This window comes from Danio rerio, chromosome 25 (assembly GCF_052040795.2).
Source record: "Danio rerio strain M-AB ecotype USA chromosome 25, GRCz13ab, whole genome shotgun sequence".
Lineage (NCBI taxonomy): Eukaryota > Metazoa > Chordata > Actinopteri > Cypriniformes > Danionidae > Danio > Danio rerio.
The window spans coordinates 24,572,869-24,590,393 of record NC_141045.1 but is presented as its reverse complement, the minus strand read 5'-3'; the positions used below and the strand labels follow the sequence as shown (position 1 = coordinate 24,590,393).

General features: G+C 39.9%; 2 protein-coding genes across 51 annotated transcripts in view; one reads left to right on the top strand and one right to left on the bottom strand.

Moving 5' to 3' along the window:
* The window catches only part of ptprjb.1 (protein tyrosine phosphatase receptor type Jb, tandem duplicate 1), a 227,501-nt gene that overhangs the window by 21,357 nt on the left and 188,619 nt on the right, over window positions 1-17,525 (bottom strand). For 18 of the 50 annotated variants that reach the window (XM_087312288.1, XM_087312310.1, XM_087312286.1 and 15 more), the window contains 9 exons: window positions 13,317-13,370; window positions 11,720-11,776; window positions 11,359-11,409; window positions 9,545-9,913; window positions 9,304-9,351; window positions 8,141-8,194; window positions 6,619-6,672; window positions 3,573-3,620; window positions 967-1,227 (listed from right to left, as the gene is read on the bottom strand). In XM_087312288.1, the coding sequence (XP_087168414.1) occupies window positions 967-1,227; window positions 3,573-3,620; window positions 6,619-6,672; window positions 8,141-8,194; window positions 9,304-9,351; window positions 9,545-9,913; window positions 11,359-11,409; window positions 11,720-11,776; window positions 13,317-13,370 (996 nt within the window). Of the gene's footprint in view, window positions 1-966; window positions 1,228-3,572; window positions 3,621-6,618; window positions 6,676-8,140; window positions 8,198-9,303; window positions 9,355-9,544; window positions 9,914-11,358; window positions 11,410-11,719; window positions 11,777-13,316; window positions 13,371-17,525 lie in introns of all 50 variants that reach the window. The other 32 variants (XM_087312303.1, XM_087312284.1, XM_087312287.1 and 29 more) reach the window with 8 other exon arrangements.
* Window positions 1-17,525, top strand: part of LOC147830877 (uncharacterized) — a 187,132-nt gene that overhangs the window by 153,321 nt on the left and 16,286 nt on the right. Inside the window, exon 5 of the mRNA XM_087312377.1 lies at window positions 13,514-13,581. The gene's annotated coding sequence lies outside the window, so the exon portion shown is untranslated. The remainder of the gene's footprint in view (window positions 1-13,513; window positions 13,582-17,525) is intronic.

The following is a 17,525-nucleotide window of genomic DNA, read 5'->3' as shown; positions in this document are numbered from 1 at the left end:
ACTCCTTTCAGTCAACAACAGGAAACTGAGGCTACAATTTGCACAGGCTGACCAAAATTGCTCAATAAAAGATTGGAAAAATGTTGCATGGATTTCTGCTGTGGCATTCAAATGGTAGGGTCAGAATTTGGCATCAACAACATGAAAGCATGGATCCATTATTAAATTGAGCATTGTGTCAACACGACAGCCTACCTGAGTATTATTGCTAACCATGTCCATCTCTTTATGACCACAGTGTACCCATCTTCTGATGGCTACTTCCAGCAGAATAACGCGTCATGTCATAAAGTGTAAATCATATCAGACTAGTTTCTTGAACATGACAATGAAATCACTGTACTTAAATGGCCTCCACAGTCATAAGACCTCAATCTATTAGAGCACCATTATCCTATAAGGAATAAAGAATACGAATTTATTCAATCTATTAGAGCACCTTTGGGACGTGGTCATGGTCATGGTCGTGTGTCATGGATGTGCAGCGACAAATCTGCAGCAACTGTTAGATGCTATCATGTCAACCTGGATCAAAATCTCTAAAGAATATTTTCAGTTACTTGTTGAATCTATGCCACGAAGGATTAAGGCAGTTTTGAAGGCAAAAGGGGGGTCCAACCCATTACTAGTAAGGTGTACCTAAAAAAGTGGCCGGTGAGTGTATACAGTATTACTAAACCAAAACTACAGATCTGCAATTCTATTAGCTAACATCTCATATGGGAATTTGAGGAAATGAAATAGCAAACAAACTAGCAATAGAAGCTTTAAATCTTAATGAAAAATTTTGAGTTGAGTCAACAACTTGGTTTGAAAGTTGAGTCAACTCAAAGTTATGCAGCAAATTGCCTTATTATTTTGAGTTGAGTCAACTATACAGTGCATGGACTTGGGGACAGGGAAACATTCAACAGCATTTATACAGTAAGTTAGATTCATAATTACAAAGCATGCTATTTTACATACTTGTAAAACTTGAGATGCAGACAGGATCACTTTCTACTGAGAGTTGATTTACGGCAGTGATGCAAAATGTGTAATTGACTCCAGCAGCCAGATTAGTGACCCAATAGAAAAGGGCAGTTGTATTTGTCCCATTTCGCTGTGTTCCACCATCAGTCCAGTTAAGTTTATAGTAAGCTGTATCTTTATCTATCGCTTGCCATGTCAAGTTTACAGATGATGTAGTGATATCAGAGACTGTAAACTTCCAGTTCAGATCTGGCTCTGTGTGATAGAGAGAAAAACAAATCATGAATGTGTATTTTAAAACATATTAATAATAATAAATAAACATACAGGACACGTGCAGAAATAAATGCAGTTTGTTATCTAAATTAACAAGCAACAGACTGACAGGGAAGTAAACATGAGTTGGGTTCTATGTGCAGCTTTATTGGAAGTAACACACTGTAAAGCTCAAGTGGGATCAAACACCAGCAAGGGGATTTTAATGTCAAGCACAAGAGTTTTTGGAAATGGAGTCCGAATTAGAACAGCAGGGACCAAATTAAAAACTTTGGATTAGTGAAGTTTATCTCTAAGCTAATTTCGAGAGGAGCACGTGCTTATGATTGCTTGCGGCCAGTCCCGCATTATTCAATTTATGATTCACCAATCAGACGATTCTTGGCCACTGTAAATACCCCAAGTTCCATATCACAGCCATTTCCGTTTTGAAGAATCCCACTTTCCACCCCTACTCCTCCTTTCCTAGATGGGTGGCATAGTGGTTAGCTCTGTTGCCTTACAGCAAGAATGTCAGTCGTTCTAGTCCTTACCAAGCGAGCCGGCATTTCTGTGTGGTGTTTACACGTTCTCCTCGTGCTCACATGGGTTTTCTTCAGGTTCCTTGGTTTTCTCTCACGGTCCAAAAACATGCAACTTAAGTTAATGGACTAATCCAAATCAGCACCATAGACATGCTCCTAGTAAGTAGTTATGTCTTAAGAGCAATCACTATCTCTTCATAAGCTTCTACAGCAGGGGAGTTCTCGGACCTAGCTGAGCTCAAACTCCCCTCTTGCCTTGCAAACGGGAGGGAGCCCCGGGCTCGACAATCTTATGAGCTAAGTGCTCTCTCCCGGGACAGCATGCCAAACATGCTTTATAATCAATCATTAGCTAAGTGTGAACTCTTGAATAATAATTTATTTAGCAGGTGCTTTTTTACAAAGCAACTTACCTGTGAGGATACAAAAGCACTTCAAATTATCAGAAAGCGCCAATATATAAATGCCATGACGCGTTTAAGTTTAGAATTTTTTTTTTTTTTTATAACTAGTATTACCTAAACATACAGGAGCTTAGACAGACTTCTGAAAGAGCTCTGGTGGCAACTAGGGGAATATTTGTTCACTTTGATTCTAACTTCTCAACTTCTCACTAGAAAATCAAATCAAAAAAGTCTTGATGTGAACAATGAATTCACATAAAAATCTTTTTTTAATACCTTTTTACTTAAAGTCTAACCATTTGTTTCCGTTCTGTGTTTTTTTTTTTTTTTTTTTGTCAGCTTGGGTGCTATATATATATATATATATATATATATATATATAGTTGAAGTCCGAATTATTAGCCCCCCTGTTTATTTTTTTCCCCAATTTCTGTTTAACAGAGAGAAGATTTTTTTCAACACGTTTCTAATCATGATAGTTTTAATAACTCATCTCTAATCTCTGATTTATTTTATCTTTGCCATGATGACAGTAAATAATATTTTACTAGATATTTTTCAAGACACTTCTATAGAACTTAAAGTGACATTTAAAGGCTTAACGAGGTTAATTAGGTTACTGGGCAGGTTAGAGTAATTAGGCAAGTAATTGTATAATGATGGTTTGTTCTGAAGACTATCGGAAAAAAAGTTAGCTTAAAGGGGCTAATAATTTTGTCCTTAAAATGGTGTTAAAAAAAAAACTGCTTTTATTCTAGCCGAAATAAAACAAACAAGACTTTCTCAAGAAGAAAAAAATATTATCAGACATACTGTGAAAATTTCCTTGCTCTGTTAAACATCCTTTGGGAAATATTAAAAAAATTAAAGGGAGGCTAATAATTCTGACTTTAACTGTATATATATATATATATATATATATATATATATATATATATATATATATATATATATATATATATATATATATATATATATATATATATATATATATATATATATAAATTTTTCTTGTCGGCTAAGTCCCTTTACTAATCCAGGGTCTCCACAGTGGAATGAACCGCCAACCCATCCAGCAAGCCTTTATGCAGCGGATGCCCTTCCAGCTGCAACTTATCCTTGGGAAACATCCACACACACATTTACACACACACTACGGACAATTTTGCCTACCCAATTCACCTGTACCGCATGTCTTTGGACTGTGGGGGAAACCGGAGCACCCGGAGGAAACCCACGCGAACATAAGGAGAACATGCAAACTTCACACAGAAACGCCAACTGAGCCGAGGCTTGAACCAGCGACCCAGTATTAATAATAAAATTGGTGTGTACCAATTTAATGTCTGTAAATATGCCCAGGGCAGAAAAAACAGTAAAGATTTAAAATACTCACTTGGTGTTGTTGTTGGAGATGTTTGATTAGAGTCTGTAGTGGCAGCGGCTGTTCAGTTCGTAAACAACAAGATCATAATTTTATAGCATTTGTTGACAATTTAAAGACATTTGTGCATAAAATAGAATGCTGCACTCAAGAAATGTTGACACAAATGTAAAACACACACATATATATATATATATATATATATATATATATATAGCTTTTGCTGTTGTTTGAGTTTGGGTTGAAGAAGATGTACTGGTACAGGGTGTTATTTTAAGGGTGCTATTTTAAAAAAACAGAAATAATGTCAGTAATATGCACTGACTTATCGCAGGTTTGATAATAGAAGGTATGACTAACTGCACTGAGTACAAAAGTAGTTTGAAATGCAAATTATGCATTTAAATAATTGTAAAAATTGTGAAGCTTTTTTTTCCAATGCTGTTTTCTTAAAGAAGAGACATATTTGCTGCACTTGACTCAAGAATTTATTTTTATTTTTTGCCTTCGGGCTCCCAAAGTTAAAATTTAAAATGCATAATAATTTAATATAATCACTCCTACTCTGCAAAAACACGCTTTTCTTACTTTGTTTCTAGTCCAAATATCTAAAAAAAAAAATAATAATTAAATGAAGAAGCATGAGGAAAGCCAAAAAAAAGTAAGAGCTTTTCCTTAAAACAAGCAAAATAATCAAGTTTTTCCAGCTGATAAAATATTATTTTGCTCAGCCCATTGATAGATTATTTTGCTTGTTTTAGAGAAAAACGTAATTCTGACATACACTCACTGGCCATTTTATTAGGTACAACTGTCCAACTTATGTTAACGCAAATTTCTAATAAGCCAATCACATGGCAGCAACTTAATGCATTTAGGCATGTATACATGGTCAAAATGATCTGCTGAAGTTCAAATTGAGCATCAGAATGGGTAAAAAAGGTAATTTATGTGACTTTGAACGTGGGATGGTTGTTGGTGCCAGACAGACTGGTCTGAGTATTTCAGAAACTGCTGATCAACTGGGATTTTCACACACAACCATGTCTAGGGTTTACAGAAAGTGGCCCGAAAAAGAGAAAATATGTGTCTGTGCCTGTGGGTGCAAATTCCTTGTTGATGTCAGAGGAGAATGACCAGACAGGTTCGAGCTGATAGAAAGGCAACAGAAACTCAAATAACCACTCGTTAAAACCGAGGTATGCAGAAGAGCATCTCTGAACGCACAACATGTTCAACCTTGAGATGGATGGGATACAGCAGCAGAAGACCACACAGGGTGCCACTCCTGTCAGCTAAGAACAGGAAACTGAGAACATAATTTGCACAGGCTCACCAAAATTGGACAATAGAAGATTGGAAAAATGTTGCCTGGTCTGATGAGTCTCGATTTCTGCTGCAACATTCGAATAATAGGGTCAGAATTTGCGTGACACAACATGAAAGCATGGATCCCTCCTGCCTTGTATCAAGTTCAGGCTGGTGGTGGTGCTGTAATGGTGTAGGGGGTATTTTCTTGGCACACTTTGGGCCCATTAGTACCAATTGAGCATCGTATCAATACCACAGCCTACCTGAGTTTTGTTGCTGACCATGTTCATCCCTTTATGACCACAGTGTACCCATCTTCTGATGGCTACTTCCAGCAGGAGAACACGCCATGTCATACATCTCAGACTGGTTCCTTGATCATGACAATGTACTCAAATGGCCTCCACAGTCTACAGATCGCAATCCAATAGAGTGGTTCAATGAAAGATTCACACCATGAATGTGTAGCCGACAAATCTGCAGCAACTGTGATACTTTCATGTCAATATGGACCAAAATCTCTGAGAAATATTTCCAATACCTTGTTGATTCTATGCCATGAATGATTAAGACAGTTCTGAAGGCAAAAGTGGGTCCAACACGGTACTAGTTAGGACTGTACCTAATAAAGTGGCCAGTGAATGTACATTTCTTAAAGAAGGATGATACGTTTTGCTTGTCTAGTAAATGCTTCTTGCTCTAAGAATTTTTTTATATTTTGGACTAGAAACAAGACAAATAGTAACAAGCATTTTTTAGTGTTAAAACAGACATTAGTGGTGCACATTTGGCATCTTCCAATGTTTAAGACAGAAAAACAAAAAGGAAAACTAGCAGTGACACTTTTAATGTATAAAAATAAAATGTTATTTTGTGAATAAGAGGTGACAAAATACAGCATTGACGACACCTTGACAAAATTTTAATAGACCACAAAACTATTATGCAGTGCCAGAACAGACCTTTAAACTGATATATGTAATTTATTGCATGTACTGCACTCCTTTTCACAGGATAAATCCACAAGCAAAACTCATGGAGTAGCAGAAGCTATGTTTTTGAATCTAGTTATTGCCGTAGCAGAGCAGAATGCAGACAGAAGTTAGCTTTAATATTTAATATTATAATTTAATTTAATATTAAAATAATATTTTAGTATCGCAAAAAAAGTTGTGAGAATAAAGCTGCGTTTTCATCCAATGAGTCAAAGAGAACAAAATTGTCACTTTCTGATTATCTGGCCGTCAAATATTAAAAGTAAAAACGGAATTTGTTGCGGTAGGAGAAGCTGCGTGAATCTTCATTTAATAAATGACTTGTGCCTTAGTAGACAATGCAGACACGCCAGCCTGAGTTCAGTCGTATGAAAATGTCGTATGAAAATAGTTCAGATAAGTACTCATAACTTTGACACTATACTAGGATAAATAGAGTTTGCAATTTCCCTATATTCCCCTTTTAAAGCGCATCTGGACAATATTAACACCACTTTAGTTTTCTTGTATTTTGTTATGTTAATCAATCAAACAGTGACCAGTCATTTAAGATTAATTTGACAGATAGCATTACATACTTATTTTTACATGATTTTTATAAAAATTGCTTTGTGTTTTTGTGGTAATTCCTTTTGGCCATGATATTCATTTAGTGTAAAGTCTGATATTGTAAAAGTATTGAGAAATAAAAATAGGATCAACAGCACCACGACAATTGTTTTACATAATATTGGCAGAATAAAAATACTCACTTGTAGAAGCTGATGTTGTAGACACAGTTGTAGGAGTGTGTGTTGTGGAAGTGGCTGCTGGGACATTTTGAAGAATTAACAAATAGAATCACAAGATTCTGAATATTTCTTCACATTCTTACACTTTCACATAATAAAATTCTGCATTGTATTTAAAAGGTGACACACGCACACACACACTATATTGCAAAAAGCTGAAATATGCAATTACGCTAAAAATAGAAAACAATTAAGTCATATTTAAATGTTTAAAAAGAACACATTGGTGAAAATGGTCTGTCAGTTAAAAAACTATTTTCATTTTGTGGAAATTAAAAAAACGCAGCACATTTTATTTATCAGAGAAGTAAAGTTTTGTGAATGTTGTTTACTTTATGAGCTTTATTAAACTTACTAAAGCTCAAAGATGTTTAATAATCAGAGTTTATAAAAAAATGTACGATTTTAAAAAGAAGGCATGGCACCCAACCCCACCCCTAACCCTAACCGTCACTGGGGGATGAGCAAATCGTACTAAATTGTACAAATTAGATCGTACAAATTCATTCGAGTTAGCCACTAAATCAAAAAGTTAGGAATTGGCGTGAGATTGCGTTGGACACGCAATGAACGTGTGGTGGCGTTTGAAGGCCTCAGACATGGAGCACAGAAGGTCTTGACAGTTCTGGAGGTAATTAATAATATAATAACACTAAAATTGGTATTTTAGAACAACCAAAACAACAGCTCAGCCTGCTGGTTTGTCCAATAACAAGTTTTTATCATCACATGATCTCTTCAACAAAATCACAACTTTTTTTAATGCACATACTGGAACTTGTGAGGTAAAAGTGTTTCTATTGTAGTTTATGCGTTTTTTTTTTCTTATCGAATGAAAAGTTTATCCTACTCAGTTATGCACGCATGTTTTTTATGCGCATTTTCAAAATTGATGATTTTCATCAACCTTTTTTCAGCGCATATCCAAAATGCTTATAAAAATAGGTGGATGGAGAAATAGCTATTGTTTGACTGATGATAAACGCAGTACACAATTGCAACAATATATTCTATTTAAGTCATTAAGGGTTTATCACTATAATTTGATAAGTCGCAGCTATTAGAAAGATGTATATAATACTATAAAACAGTTTACCTGAATTTGTCAAAAGTAGCCACATTAGTTCACAGAAATAGTTCAGATAAGTACTCCTAACTTTGACACTATACTAGGATAAATCGAGTTCACAATTTCCCTATATTCCCCTTTTAAAGCACATCTGGACAATATTAACACCACTTTAGTTTTCTTGTATTTTGTTATGTTAATCATATAAAAAGTGACCAGTCACTTAAGATTAATTTGACATAATCTTTTTTAATTTTTTATATAAATTGCTTTGTGTTTTTGTGGTAATTTCTTTTGCGCATGATATTCATTTAGTGAAAAGTCTGATATTGTAAAAGTATTGAGAAATCAAAATAGGATCAACAGCATCACAGCAATTGTTTTACATAATATTGGCAGAATAAAAATACTCACTTGTAGAAGCTGATGTTGTAGACACAGTTGAAGGAGTGTGTGTTGTGAAAGTGGCTGCTGGGACATTTTGAAGAATTAACAAATAGAATCACAAGATTCTGAATATTTCTTCACATTCTTACACTTTCACATAATAAAATTCTGCATTGTATTTAAAAGCTGACACACGCACACACACACACTATATTGCAAAAAGCTGAAATATGCAATTACGCCAAAAATAGAAAACAATTAAGTCATATTTAAATGTTTAAAAGAACAAATTGGTGAAAATGGTCTGTCAGTTAAAAAACTATTTTCATTTTGTGGAAATTAAAAAACGCAGAACATTTTTTGTGCATGTTTACTTTATGAGCTTTATTAAACTTACTAAAGCCCAAAGATGTTTAATAATCAGAGTTTATTATAATTGTGCATGATAACAATGCAAACAAAAACAAAGCACGGCACCTTAAATAAATGTGCATATTGTGCATTGATCACTGTAATATTAGCCTTTCTTTAATGCAATAACAGTGATTGTACAATAATGAGACAAACAAAACAGGATTTTCCAGCACCTCCATTAAACATTTAATTACAATTGTCCATATAAAAATTAACAAATTGCATGAAGTGAATCGATTTGTAAATGAAAGAAATAATTGCCGTTTTGAAAATAGACTTGACCAGGTTGTACGAGATGCAGAATCAGACACTCAAGACTTACACACGCATATTTATTGAAAGGGGAAGAAAAACCTATTTGTGACTTGTGTAAGAATATTTTGACGATAAAAAATATTTTATTAGAATATGCTTTTTTAAATTATACTAGAGAACGTTTTTGTTCAGGAAATATTTTGAGTGAAATGTTTGAAAAGGTGCCTTCTGGAGCATTTTTAGAATATTTATCTTTAATCAAACTAAAAGATTTTATATGACTCTTTTCAGTGTTGTTGCTACTTGTATACTTTTTGTTGTTTTTTTTACAACGTATGTTTGTTAAGAAACTAATTTGATGTCATGATTATATATTGTATATTTATTAGTAGATGTTTTTGCCATGAATATAGCCAATGCTGCTGATATGGCATTAAAACCTAAATAAATAAATAAATAAATAAATAAATAAATGTACAATTAAAATGGTCACACAATATTCAGAAAATAAAAATACTCACTTGAAGAAGCAGATGATGGCATTGGAGGAGTGTATGTTGTGGCAGTGGCTGCTGGGAAATTTGAAAATTAAAGACATAGAATCGCAAGTTTCTAAAAATTTCTTCATATGATAACAGAAACAGTATCAGAATCCATCCATCCATCCATCCATCCATCCATCCATTCATCTATCCATCCGATTTCTTTAAGTTCCAGGTATCTAATGGTAATTTTATGTAATACATTGATATAAACACTTACTCGAAGACACTGATGTTTGAGTTGAACCTGATGTTTGAGTTGAGCCTGATGTTTGAGTTGAGCCTGATGTTTGAGTTGAGCCTGATGTTTGAGTTGAACCTGATGTTTGAGTTGAGCCTGATGTTTGAGCTGAACCTGATGTTTGAATTGAGCCTGATGTTTGGGTTGAGCCTGATGTTTGGGTTGAGCTTGATGTTTGGGTTGAGCTTGATGTTTGGGTTGAGCCTGATGTTTGAGTTGAGCCTGATGTTTGGGTTGAGCTTGATGTTTGGGTTGAGCCTGATGTTTGAGTTGAGCCTGATGTTTGGGTTGAACCTGATGTTTGGGTTGAGCCTGATGTTTGGGTTGAAGAGTCTGTTGTTTCAGTGGCTGGTGGCACATTTTAGATCAAGCAATATAATTAAAATTTTCTTAATATTTCTTAACATGCTTGTAAAAAACATTACGGCATACAATGAAATTGAATGTTCATTTAAATACACTTAATATATAATATAAACATTAGACAGAACTGTAAACTAAATATTTTTTATATTACAGAAGGTGCTTTATACTTTGGGAGTGATTTGAAATACCTGAAACAGCAATTATTATAAATTCTAAATTAACACTGAAATACCAAAACTTTTGTACGAGGAACTACTTTCTTTCGCCATTCATTCACATATGCAGCTGACGTCAGAACAGCAGAAAATGTTGCAGTCAAACTTTATTTTGCTGGTCTCTTTGTTGAATTTAAGTTGCATTGCATCTACATGCTGACTAATTCTCATTAGATTATATGTAGACTGTTAGATTGTGGTTAGTGTAAGTTGACATCTACTTGCAAAGTTTTTTTACAGTCAGTTAAGTTTCTGTTGAAGGAGCAGTATCAACAAATTTTAAGCAGTGAGTCTACTAATACTCAAATGGACCATTAAAATAGTGTTAACACCATTGCTACTTCACAATTGTCACTTTAAAATTAGTATTTAAATGATTCTCTAGCATCATTTCTAACATTAAAGTGATGACAAAGCAGGTAATTTTGCTCAAATTTTAAGATTATAAGGCTGAACAGCATAAAAATGCCATCAGTCTACAGAGAAATCTCCCCGTATTTCTCTGTTGCAATTGGGATATCACAATAATTAACCCTGAAAAAGCCAGAGCAGCGCAAACAACACCAGATTACTGTTGTGTTTGCGATAAGGAAAACGCTAAAAACGTGCGGGCATTTCTTCTTTTTTTTTACTGAACTAGTCTGCAGTAATGAAAACAGGAGACTCATTAGAAACAAACAGATGGCCAACCAAAAAGTTATTCAGGGTTATACAAAGAGTGGCCTACACAAAATATATGCATTCCTGATAAGAGTCCCATTTCACACTTAATATACTACAGTTACTATGGTATAAATACAGCACTGCAACATAATAAAGAGAGAGATCGACTTAGGAAATAACTTACAAATTTTATAATGATTTGATCAACTTTAAAATTACATTAGGTTTTCTCCTCTAAGGGCTTATTATGTGGTTTATGTCGCCATTTTAAAATAGGCACTACCCTCATAAATAAACTGCAAAGTTGCAATCTTAACAACATTCTTGCTTAAAAAGTCTCAAAAGTACATGATGTTGCCCAACAGCTGCAATATTTGCCAAACTGTAGTGAGTCTATTGATCTGCTGTCACTCTATATGGGCAAAGTAATACAAAAGGGTGAGGAGGCTGTAGGAGTTCAGGTGTTGCAGAATATCACACTCCTATCAGACAAATCAGATTCGAAAACCAGACAGAGCTGTTGTATAAATGTATATATAAATTACTCACATGTAGGTCCTGTTGATTGAGTTGTATGAGAACTTGTAATGGTATGGGATGCTGAAATATTTAGGTAGAAAGAGACAGAAAATAATACTTAAAATGACAATTTCTACATTAAATAAGTAATAATGGAATAACACATAACTTTAACCGTAAACTGTGTAAAAAAATAGCTTTTTCTAATAAAAATTTTGTGAAAACGAGTAAAGATTGGTAAAAGTTTTATTTTTCTTGTTTTTTAGTCATGTACTTTTTTTTGTGACTAAGTACAAACACAATAAGGGTCCAACAACTTTACCGCTTGGACCTTTAATTATAATTTTCAATCGAACTGTTCACACAATATTCCACTCATAAAAATGCTTACTTGATGTTGGAGTTGATGTTTGAGAGTCAGTTGAAGTGTAGTCTGTCGTGTCAGTGCCTGTGTGATTTTTAACAAAGAAGAAAAAGATTAACTTAATAGAATAGAAATTTAAGTTTTCAAAAGCATTTTTACCGTACAACACAATTCTTAAAAAAGAAAGGTTAGTAGGTGATTTGTAATAAACAAAGTAGATTATTTATTACAACCCCAAATCAGAAAAAGTTAATACAATATGGAAAAGGCAAATAAAAAAAAGAAAGTAGTGATTTTAAAATTTGATTTGACTGGCATTTCATTGCAGACAATATGAACACAAAACAGGTGATGTCAACTGGTGATTGTAATTATGATTTGGTACAAAAGCAGCATGCAAGAAAGGTCTAGTCCTTTAGGAGCAAAGATGGGCCATGGATCACCAGTTTGCCAACAAAAATGTGAGAAAAATATTAAAATGTTTAAAAACAATATCCCTAAAAGAAAGATAGGAAACTGGATATTTCATTTTCAACACTGGATAACATCATTAAACATCTCAAGTAATCTATAGGAATTTCAGAGCATAAAGGACAAAGGCGCGATCCTAAGCTGAGAAACTAAAACCTCCAATCCCTCAGGCTGCACTGCATCGAGAATTGTCAATAATCTATTAGCAATATCACCACATGGGCTCAGGACTACTATGTCAAGTACCTTAGGACTAACCTTTGTCAAGTACCACAATACGTAGTTACATCACAAATGGCAGTTAAAACTATAATGTGCCAAGAGGATGCCCTTGGTTAACAGCGTTTAGAAGCATCGTCAACTTTTCAGGGCTAGTGACGGGTAGAACATTACAAAGTGCAAAGTTATTGTGGTTAAATGAATCAGTATTTCATGTATTTTGGGGAGAAATTGGATGCTGTGTGTTTTCAACCAAAGAAAAAAAAGATCATCCAGACTGTTACCAGCAACAAGTTCAAAAGCCAGGGTCTGTCATGGTATGGGGTTGTGCAGTCAAGAAAACATCTTTTCTTAGGACGCTGATGCATATGTCAGCAAGACAAGGCAAAACGCTATTCTGCACACATTACAAAGTACTGGCTGTGGAGGAAGAGGATGCAGGTACTTGACTGGTCTGCCTGCAGTCCTGACCTGTCTCCAATAGAAATTGTGTGGTGGGTTTTGAAGCATAAAGTGTGACAACGAAGACCCTGTACTGTTGCCCAACTTAAGACTTGTTTGCAGGAAGAATGGGACAAAATGACACCTAAAACACTTCATCGTTTGGTGTCTTCAATTTCTAAACATCTTTTAAGTGTTGTGAAGAGGAATGGAACTTTTTTTTTCACAAAGTGGTAACTGCTTAACTGTTCCAATTTTTTTTTTAATGTGTTTTAAGAACCAAAATTGGAATATGTGTTTATTTTCAAAACATAAACATATTTTCTGCCATGAAATACAAGTCAATTTAGAAATCACTTCTTTGTTTTTTTTATTATTATTTGTGTTTTCCATACTGTCCCAACTTTTTTTGATTTGGGGTTGTAATATAGAAATAGTAAAACTCCTTCATAAAATGTTTAGACAACTCATACATATTACTCATATTACTTACTTGAATAGGCTGTTGTTTGAGAAGTAGTTGACGAGCCTGTACTGGTATGAGATGCTGAAGTGTACAAAAAATAGAAAAAATACAAGAAGTATATTTTTAAATAATAATTCATAGCTTAAAATAACATTTTAAATGCAATGAAGTGCTGTTTCACAAGGTCTGTCAAAATAATTACACATTAATCTAACAGTTAACAGCAAGTTCCCCTTCGGGGGGAACTTCAGCACTATAAGTGGATTTGATTGTAAAATCCACGCATTGGGAGGTTCGGTTCAGAAGCTACTCGTCTGAAAGAGTATTGAACGGGCCAATTAAGAATGAATTGGCAGCGCAAGCCTGCGCAGGTGAGCGGCATAAGCAATCAACTGAGTATATAAGCTCACCTGGCGCCAGCAGACGCTATCCTTTTCGCTTCAGAGACTTTCTGATCGAGTCGATGAGGGTTCCTCCTGCTGTGACCAGCGATTCTGAGCGAACGAGAGCATTCTCCCGGTCCAGAGTGTGTACACGCAGTGGCAGACGGTCGAGCTGGGTTTCTCCCTTGCCTGGCGTTCTTTGGGTCCGGTCCTCCAGAGCGGTGCGTATAAAGTTGCAAACTTCACAGAAAGAGCAACACAGTCGTGCAGCACGTCCTTATCAGGACGGCGCTCCGACTGTGCGTTTCTGGATGCGGTGGTTTCCTGTCCTCGGATGATGGGCGCGGGCACTGCGTTGCATGTCTGGGGGTCCAGCATGTTAATGCGCTGCTCGCGGGCAGTTCATGTCGTCATTGCGATGCCATGACTGTTGCGCAAGATCGCGGTTAGCCTTTGCAAAAGGGCGAACCACCCCAGTTGTCCCCTGCTCTGCAGCGGGCACTCGGGCAGATCTGAGGGTTTCAGCGAGAGATAATCCGTCGCCCACGGGCCCGCGGACCTCCCGCTCCTCTAAGCGCTCCATCCAAGCTTCGGGCGGGGGAAGCGATCCGTCTAACAGATGGTAGCCCTTACGCCCGATGACACCGGAGACCAGATGTCCACCGCGGCATCGGAGGGTGGGCTTTCATTGTCCGATGATGATCCAGACCCGCTCGCCCCCTTCGGGCTGGTGAGCGCTGTCACTATGGATCCTGAAACGGACATGTTAGCCGTGCTTTCCCGGGCTGCTTCGGCCGTGGGTTGGAGATGGTTTATCCCCCAGCTCCGCGGCCGGACCGACTAGAGGGGCGTTCCCTTCTTCCCGGAGGTGCACAGTAGGCTCACGCGGTCTTGTAAAGCACTTTTTTTTTTTCTGCTCGTGCTGGGTGTTCCTCCACCCTAACCACTCTTGACGGTGAAACAGCCAGGGCGTATGTGGCGATTCCTCAGGTTGAGTGCGCGATGGCGGTAAATCCGCGCGGCGCCTCTTCTTGGCGGGGTCCGCCTCGTCTCCCATCCAAAGCCTGTAAGTTATCTACCTCCCTCGGAGCTAGAGCTTACATAGCTGCGGGCCAGGCTGCTTCCGCCTTGCATGCGATAGCCACCTACCAGCGCTACCAAGCGCAGGCGCTGGCCGAGCTGCACGAGGGTGGGTCCAACCCAGGCTTACGAGCTTCGCACCGCCGCCGACTTAGCTCTTCGGACTACTGAGTCCGCTGCGTGTGCGTTGGGGAGGACGATGTCCACATTAGTGGTCCAGGAGCGCCACCCCTGGCTGATATGCGCAAAGTCGACAAAGTCCGCTTTCTTGACTTCCCCATATCCCCAGCCAGGTTCGGCGACACTGTCTGTGAATTCACCCAGGAATTCAAGGCGGTGAGAGAGCAGTTGGTGGGTGATGTCTTATCGGCGGTCCGTAGCCCGCTCCGCTCGCCGTGCCATTCATACCTGCTCCTCGCCGAAGGCGCCCGCCTACGAGAGCTGCTCAGCCCCCGCACACGCCTCCGGCGAAGCGAGCGCGTCGGGCACCTCGGAAGCAGGCAGCCCCCCTGCCCAGAACGCCGCTAAGTCCGGCAACGGACCGCGAAGCGCCCCTGGGACAGGCCATCTAGAGAAGAGGGAACTTGCTCTTTCCCCGCTGGAGGGCGGGGCCCCATTTCCAACGGCACTTTTTACTGCCATGAAAACATTATGAAAGGGCACTTTTCACTTCCCCAGATGTGACAGCCCGAAATCTGCCAGTCTGGGACGCTATGCTTTCTAGCTTGCAGATTCGGTGCGTTTCGCCAGTGGCTCACGAGCGCTGGGAGGACGGTCTCCTTTCTCCCACCCCTCGAGCCTCCCCTCCGGAGCTCGGGTTTGGAGTGAGAGCAAATATCTCACCTCCAGCTTTTCCGTGGGACCCGCGAGCTTCCCGGATCAGTGACCCCACTGCTGGTACGTCAGCGATTGTAGCGATGAGTCCATTAGCGAGAGCTCTGCCTGCCTGGTTAGCGCGGGCCAGCTCTTCGCGGTGGCTCATACGCACAATCAGACTCGGCTATGCGATTCAGTTCGCGAAACGGCCCCCCAAGTCACGGGTGTGTATTCACCAGGGTCAGCCCCCTGTCCGCCCCTGTCTTGCGAGAGGAGATTGCTGTCCTCCTGGCGAAGGATGCAATCGAGCCGCTCCCTCCAGCCGAGATGGAGAGCGGGTTTTACAGCCCACACTTCATCGTGCCCAAAAAGAGCGGTGGGTCACGGCCAATCCTAGATCTGCGCGTTTTGAACCGCTGCCTGCACAAGCTGCCGTTCAGAATGCTCACGCAGAAGCGCATCCTCCAGTGCGTTCGTCCTCTGGGTTGGTCTGCAGCATTAGACCTGATGGACGCGTATTTCCATGTCTCCACTCTTCCTCGCCACCGACAGTTTCTGCGGTTTGCGTTTGAAGGTCGAGCTTGGCAATACAAAGCCCTCCCCTTCGGGCTCTCTCTGTCTCCGCGGGTCCTCACCAAGCCCGCGGAGGGTGCCTCAGCGCCCCTTCGGCTCGCGGGCATCTGCATACTCGATTTCTTTACGACTGGCTGAATTTTGCCCTCTCTCGGAGCAGTTGATTATGCACAGAGACAAAGTGCTCTGGCACTTCCACCTGTGGGGGTTTCAGGTCAACCGAGAAAAGAGCAAACTCGCCCCCGTGCAGAGGATCTCTTCTCTCGGGCTGGAGCTGGACTCGGTCACCATGGCAGCGCGCCTCTCTGGAGAGCGCGCTCAGCTGATGCTGTACTGTCTGAGAGAGCTCGACAGTAAAACAGTGGTCCCACTGAAACTATTTCAGAGGCTCCTGGGGCATATGGCATCCGCAGCCGCTTCATGCCGCTCGGATTATTCTATATGAGACCACTTCAGCACTGGCTGATCACCATCGAGTCCCCAGACGCGCATGGCACGCGCGCGCACACCGAGTCTCTGTTACTGCGCTGTGTCGCCGCGCCCTCAGCCCTTGGAGCGACCCCTCGTTCCTACAGGCCTGGGTGTCTCTAGAACAGGCGTCCAGTCTTGTTGTCGTTTCAGCAGACGCTTCCAACACGGGCTGGGGGGCTGTGCGTTGCGGGTATGCGGCTGCGGACATGTGGAAAGGTACCCAGTTGCATTGGCATATCGCCTGGAGCTGTTGGCAGTGTTCCTCGCTCTCCACCGTTTTTTTTCCGGTGCTGGAGCGGCAACACGTGCTGGTCAGGACGGACAGTACGGCGGCGGTGGCGTATATCAGCCGTATAGGGGGTATGCGCTCTCGCCGCATGTCTCAGCTCGCCCGCCATCTGCTCCTCTGGAGTCATCCGCGGCTGAAATCGCTGCACGCCATTCATATTCAGGCAAGCTCAACCGTGCAGCCGATGCGCTCGCACGGCAGCCTTGCGTCCTGGAGAATGGAGACTCCACCCCGAGTCTGTTCAGCTGATATGGGCGCGATTCGGGGAAGCCCAGATCGATCTGTTGCTTCCCCCGAGATCGCTCATTGCCAGTTGTTCTTTCCCTGACCGAGTGCTCTCGGCACGGATGCACTGGCTTACAGCTGGCCTCGGGGCACGCGCAAATACGCGTTTCCCCCAGTGAGCCTGCTCGCGCAGTTACTGTGCAAGGTCAGGGAGGACGAGGAACAGGTTGCTGGTTGCGCCCCTCTGGCTCAACCGGACCTGGATGTCAGAGCTCTCCCTCGCGATAGCCCTCCCCTGGCAGTCCCTTCGAGAGAGCACCTACTCTCTCAGGGACAGGGCACCACCTGGCACCCTCGCCGATCTTTGAAGAGATTTTTAGACGCGAGGAAGACTTAGGT